This window comes from Galeopterus variegatus, unplaced genomic scaffold (assembly GCF_000696425.1).
Source record: "Galeopterus variegatus unplaced genomic scaffold, G_variegatus-3.0.2 Scaffold2704, whole genome shotgun sequence".
Lineage (NCBI taxonomy): Eukaryota > Metazoa > Chordata > Mammalia > Dermoptera > Cynocephalidae > Galeopterus > Galeopterus variegatus.
Genome location: NW_007728815.1, coordinates 177,688 through 184,101, shown reverse-complemented (window position 1 = coordinate 184,101; position 6,414 = coordinate 177,688). Strand labels below are relative to the sequence as shown.

The window sequence follows — 6,414 nt, the reverse complement described above, 5'->3', positions numbered from 1 at the left end:
TCCCCTACCGCCCCTCCCCGCCCCGGCACTCTTCGCACCAACCGCTGGCCGCCTCGTCCTCCTCCTCCTCCTCCCCCGCACCAGGCCGGTAGTAGCTCTGACCGCAGTTGCTGCAGACCGAGGGCGCGCCCACTGCATGGATCTTCTTGTGTCTCCGGAGTGCGGCGCCCTGCACGAAGCCCTCCCCGCACTCCACGCAGATGTGGGCGGGCTCCTCGCCCCCCGCCACCCCAAGCCCATCTCCGTGCTGGGCCCGCTGGTGAGCCAGGAGCCCGGCCCCGTGCCCAAAGCCCTTCCCGCACTCCATACACACGTACGGCTTGGGTGCTGGGGCGCGCCGCGACCGGGGCCCCGCCGCTTTGACCCCCGTGCCCGTCATGGCTGTGGCTGCCGTGGGCCCCTCGCCTGGTGCGCCCACCACAATAATGCCCTCGCCATCGCCCACCGGGATGGCAATCTCGCCGTCCGCCGCCGCTGCCTCCTCGGGTGCCTTGGCTCTGCGGACGCTGGCCGCCAGCACCTTGGCCGCCACACCAGGCCCGGACAGCTCTGGGTGCAGCCGCAGGTGGCGTGCGAGGCTCTTGGGCTGGCTGAAACCGCGGCCGCAGCGCGGGCACACGAAGGGCTTGAGGCCGCTGTGCGAGCGCCGGTGCTTGGCCAGGCTCTTGCTCTGCGTGAAGCTGCGGCCGCAGTCGGGGCAAGCGTAGGGCTTCTCGCCAGTGTGGATGCGCTGGTGCTGCATGAGGTTAGAGCTCCAGCTGAAGCGCTTGCCGCACTCAGAACAGGCATAGGGCTTCTCGCCAGTGTGGATACGCCGGTGCTGCACCAAGTGTGAGCTCTGGGAGAAGGTCTTGCCACAGTCGCTGCAGGCATTGGGCCGCTCGCCCGTGTGCGTGCGCTGATGCCGCGTCAGCTTCGACCAGTGGCTGAAGCTCTTGCCGCACTCGTTGCATATGTAGGGGGCGGGTGGCCGTGGCCGTGGCGGGGGGCCAGCTGGGGGCGCGGACTGGGGAGGGGACAGCTTGGTCGGGGGCCAGCTGGGGACGTCGTCGTCATCCATGATGAGGATGTCCACTGAAAGGCAAGAGGGTGGGAGGAGAGGCGAGTCAGAGAGGAAAGGGCCCCGTGGGGTACCTGTGCATGCGCTAGGGCTGCCTAGGGCCAGCCATTGCTGGGGTAACCCTGACTCTTCCACCTAAGAAGGGTGGCCTTGGGTAACTCACATATCTGTGCCGGGTGCCTTTTTGGCTTCCCTCTAGCAGAGACAATGGCAGCACACGCCTCTGAAAGCAGCTGGGACGAGTCAACACGAAGCTCTCTGCATACACCCAGTCTTCACCCCATCCTAGTTTCCTGAAAGCACTGATCACTCCCTGGCATTTTATGAAATATTTATGTGTTCATTACTTTTCTAGGTAATTACCCCACTTAGACGTGAGGGGTTAGGACTTTCCATCCACTGAAGTTTCCCCCAACATCTAGAACAGTGCCTGAGACAGAGAAGGGCCTCCATAAAAACCTGTTAAATAAAGCAATCAATATATATATATTTTTTTAAGTGAGTAAAGGACGTAGGTCTAAGGAAAGCTCACAGGAAGCACTGACACCTGAAACCCAAAGCACCAGGCTGGGGGCAGAGAGGCTCCAAGAAGAGGTCAGCCCAGGAGCAAAGGACCAGACATGAATGCAGCCACCAGATGCTTGTGCCTCAGCCCAGGGGCAATGGGTTTCAACACCCTAAAGGTGTAAACAGTAGGGAGTGATGGTGTCACATTTGGGTTTTAAGAAAGACAATCTGGGCTGCAGGGTGGAGGATAGAGAAGATGAGGGGTGAACCAGACCAGTTAATGGGATCAAAGACCAGCATAGGAGTCCCGCCCTGCCCAGCCCCACTACCTGGGAGTGTGATAGTTTGGATGTGTTGTCCCCCCAAACTCATGTGGAAATCTGATCCCTGATGTGGGGGTGTTGGGAATGGTTTGAGTCATGGGGGCAGATCCCTCATGAATGGATTAATGCTCTCCCTGGGGGGTGAGGGTAGTGAGTGAGTTCTCACTCTTATTAGTTCCAAAGAGAGCTGGTTATTTAAAAGACCCCGGCACCTCCCCTCTCTTGTTTGCTCTTGGGGGATCTTAACCCTTGACTTGGTGTTGTCAGCACCACACTCCCAAGTGAGCTAACAAGGGTAGTGAGTGAGTTCTCACTCTTATTAGTTCCAAAGAGAGCTGGTTATTTAAAAGACCCTGTCACCTCCCCTCTCTTGTTTGCTCTTGGGGGATCTTAACCCTTGACTTGGTGTTGTCAGCACCACACTCCCAAGTGAGCTAACAGGCCATCGCTATATAGGGATCTGAACCCTTGGCCTTGGTGTTATCAGCACCACACTCTCCCAAGTGAGCCACAGGCAGGCCCTCTTGTTTGCTCTTGCCATGTGATCTGCTTGTACCCACCAGTTGCCTGCAGCTTTTCCACCTTGAGTAGAAGCAGCCTGAGGCCTTATAGCAAGGCAAAAACAGATAATACAGAGTGCAACCCCCACATAAAGTATCCACTATTACACATGCTCTGATACTGGCCCCTGGTTTGGGGAGTCCTGTTTGCCCAGTGTGGACAATTAAAGAGCATGAGGACTTGGTCTCGACATCTGCAAACTGAGGACACCAGAGCTTAGGGCAGCCCAACAAAGCCTTTCACACATTAGCACCATGCCTGTCCCTGGGCTGTCTCTCAGGGAGGATGAGATCCTGCCTATTCCCCAACTCGTTCAGCTCTTCAGAGTCTTGTCTGTATGCACCTTCCAGGGCATTTGCTCTCCTCACTGGCCTTGGCCCCGCCCCCTCATGCACCCCAGATGCACCCTGCAGGTTTCTTTCAAAGCATATATCATAATTACCTATGGAAAGTTGTTTTCTAGCTCCCTCCCTCATTAGACTGTAAACTCCTACAAGGGCAGGTGCCAGGTCTCTGTATCCCAACATCTAGCACAGTGCCCAGCACAAAGTGCCCAAATAGATCTCTGAGATAATGTTGGCATACATGTAGATTTATGACCTTCCAAGTACAGTGCTGCACACTTGAGCATCAATGCTAAACTCAAGCATTGATGCACAAGTGCTCATTAAGATGGGTCTTTACATGAGAAACCAAGGCACCAGGAAGTTGGATCATGGCCCTTGACTACACAATCAGGAAGTGGCAAAGCCAAGATTTTGCTTCGGTAGTCTGGGTCCAAGAAACAGCCATTCTGAGCTCCTCCACTGATAAATGATGATACTTCTACCCCACATGCAGCATACCCTACACTCTAAGGGAGCACTCCTGAAAGAGGGATCCCTGGACTAGTAGCAGTAGAATCACCAGGGAATTTATTAGAAATGCTCAGGCCCTACTGAATCATCAACTCTGGCGTGGGGACCTAGCCCTGCTGTGCTTTAACAAGCCCTCAGTTGATTCTGACATGCCAAGTTTGAGAATCACTATTCTAAGGCAAGCCTATTAGAATATGGCCTTTGAATCACCTAGGGCAGAAGAAAAAAATCCAGGTAGGAAAAAAATCCAAGTAGGAAGTAGGGGAACTTCTGAAGAGATTACATGGAGCCCATTTTGATGTCAACATAAATCAAGAAAGAAATCATAAGTTAAAAGCACATTACTTAGATGGGGCCAGCCATGGCTCAATTGGGAGACTGTGGTGCTGATAACACCAAGGCCACAGGTTCGGATCTCTACATAGGGATGGCCGGTTAGCTCACATGGGAGAGCGTGGTGCTGACAACACAAAGTCAAGGGTTTAGATCCCCTTACTGGCCATCTTTAAAAAAAAAACAAAAAAAAAACAAAGCACATTACTTAGAGATGTAGAAAGAGAGAAGAAAAACCCAAACATCAGAAGCTACTTGCCCCGAGGCAGTGTGGCTGGGGGACTGAAGGGGCCAGGGTGGGAAAGAAGCTTGCTTTTCACTGTAAATTGAGCCATACTGACTCCTACAAGTGTGCATACTCCTTTAATTAAAATAAATGCTTTGTTTTCAAAGTTGTCAAGAGAAAGTATAAGGCACCACGTGATTCAGCTATGTATAGCATTTACACAGTCATAATGACATGAATTCTGAATAGGGACTATCAAAACTTGTGGTACAGCAGTAACTAAATGGGGAGAGTGGGGTAGGCTGTGGGAGCCGAATCCTGACCTTCCCTTAGATCTGCAATTGGCAAAGCAATTGCATGAGCACCTGGTCTAGAATCAAGGAGTGAAATTCCAAAGAGTGAGTGGAAGGGGTTCCTGCCTCCAGAAGAAAGCTTGGAAGTAAGGAAGGGCAGGCATGAAGGGGGGGAGGACTATTTTTTTCTATAAGCCTTAAGCAATTTGACTTTTCTACAGCTGTATGCATGCACTACTTTTTTCTAAGTAGATGCTCAACATATTGCTACACGGATGAAGGTTTAATGACTCAAAAGGTGGGGTTCTTTTTTTTATGTTGCAGTTTCCTGGGCCCTATTTAAACCTACTTCATACTGAATCTCTGAGTGAGGTCCAGGAATCAGCGTTTCACAAGCCCTGGCTGGCTGTGACACACTCAAGTTTGAGAGTCTGTGCAGTGCATGGGTGGAGAAGGGCCAACTGGGGAGTCAGCTTAGGAAGCCACTTAGCTTCCCTCAGCCTCGCCTTCTCATAGAAGTAAGACTAACAACTTTCCCCACTTCAGAGTTACCTTCAAAAGGATTCAAGAAATTCCAGGAAGAAAGCACAGTGAGGAGAACAAAGTACTCACTCAATACAAAATAACAAAAATGAGGATGAAGCTGACCAGTTAGCTTGGCTGGTTAAAGCATGGTGCTGATAATTCCAAAGTCCAGGGTTCAATCCCTATACCAGCCAGCCACCAAAAAAATAACAAGGATGATCACCTTGATGACAGTAGCAGCTACTCTTAGAGGAAGGCAGTGACACCAAACACCTGATCAACGTTTACCCCTATACCAGCCAGCCACCAAAAAAATAACAAGGATGATCACCTTGATGACAGTAGCAGCTGCTCTTAGAGGAAGGCAGTGACACCAAACACCTGATCAACGTTTAATCCCACAGGAGACAGTATCACTGTCCTTCTCTACTGAAGGAGGACTCAGCCCAGGTCCCTGAGGGGCATTCAGGGTACTCCAGTTTCTCCAGCACTGGGCACAGGGAGGGGCAGCTTCCAGACCCACCTCAGATCCCCCAAAGCAGAACCTCTGGTCTGGAGAGCTATAGTTTTATTCAATGTTAATCTTCTGGTATAGCACATGGCAGATACAAAGAGCCCCAAACTCAAACACAGAGCTGAAGAGTTGAATGTAAGACAGGGTGGGCAGAACTTTGCCACCCACAGGGAAGTCCCTCCACTCCCTGCTCCAGTCACACCTCTCTCTCAGTCCCCAAGAATAACCACAACTCTGCCTTCTGTTTATTTCTTCATGGTTCTGTCACCCAAGTGTGCATCCCTAAGCACTGTACTTTGGCTCAGTGCTCTTTAATTTGGTATGTCTCTAAGTCTCTCTTAACCCACAGGTTCCCCTTATTTCTTCATTTTTCTGTTGAAGAACCCAGGACATACAACTGCTGGTTACACCAAAGGGATTTCACTGACACATGCTCTGCTCATGGTGAGGCACAGCAGCCTGAACAGACCCAGGACCGACCCCTGCTGTAATCCTGAAGGTGGGAGCCTGTTCTTTCACAGAAGGCACATGGTGTCTCCTTGTGTCTTTCTGTGATGCCTACAGCTGCTGACACCCAGTGCTGAAATCCACTGATTGACTGGGAGGCGCAAGAGTGGTGCTATTCTGTTGTTTCCCCTGCATTACTAGCTGGAACAATTTCTAGTCAGTGCTCAGTGGTAAATTTCATGTGGATGACAGGATAAGCTCTCATTTTCCCTTATTTGCCCAGTTTTCAAGAGAATGAATTGGTTCACTGTCATCCTCCAAGGTGACCAAATAGTCTCTCCTTTCTTAACATCATTATGAACTCGTGGATTTAAACATATTTGATGTGTTTCAATCTACTGCAATCCTTATACTTACTGAAACAAAAACTGTCCCATCTTTGGCGAAGGGGAGCCTCTTAGGGGGGCTCCTCTGAGTCCTTCTGGAGGGACCCTGGTGACCTTTGACAGCTTCTCTGCTACCCAGCCTAACAAGACATCCAGGATCATCTTTTAAGCTTCCTACCCCGGATCTGCAACAGCCATTTCTCCAAGAAGTCCTTTCAGTAGGAGATGTTATTTCAAAAGTAAAAAACCTGAAAATGCCCATTGCTTTTTATTTTTTTTTTTTAAAGATAGAATTCCTCATGAGTTCACACTAATACTTCCTATACAAATTAGGGACTACAGGTTTTTACTTAGCCTTTTCTATGTGACATCTGCACTTCTC

The 6,414-nt window shown here is 50.7% G+C and overlaps 1 protein-coding gene across 2 annotated transcripts in view; it reads right to left on the bottom strand.

Annotated features, from left to right (window-relative positions):
* Positions 1–4: 4 nt before the first annotated feature.
* The window catches only part of ZNF787 (zinc finger protein 787), a 24,870-nt gene continuing 18,460 nt past the window's right edge, over positions 5–6,414 (bottom strand). For both annotated transcript variants that reach the window (XM_008582701.1, XM_008582702.1), the window contains exon 4: positions 5–1,074. In XM_008582701.1, coding sequence (XP_008580923.1) covers positions 5–1,074 — 1,070 coding nt within the window. The remainder of the gene's footprint in view (positions 1,075–6,414) is intronic.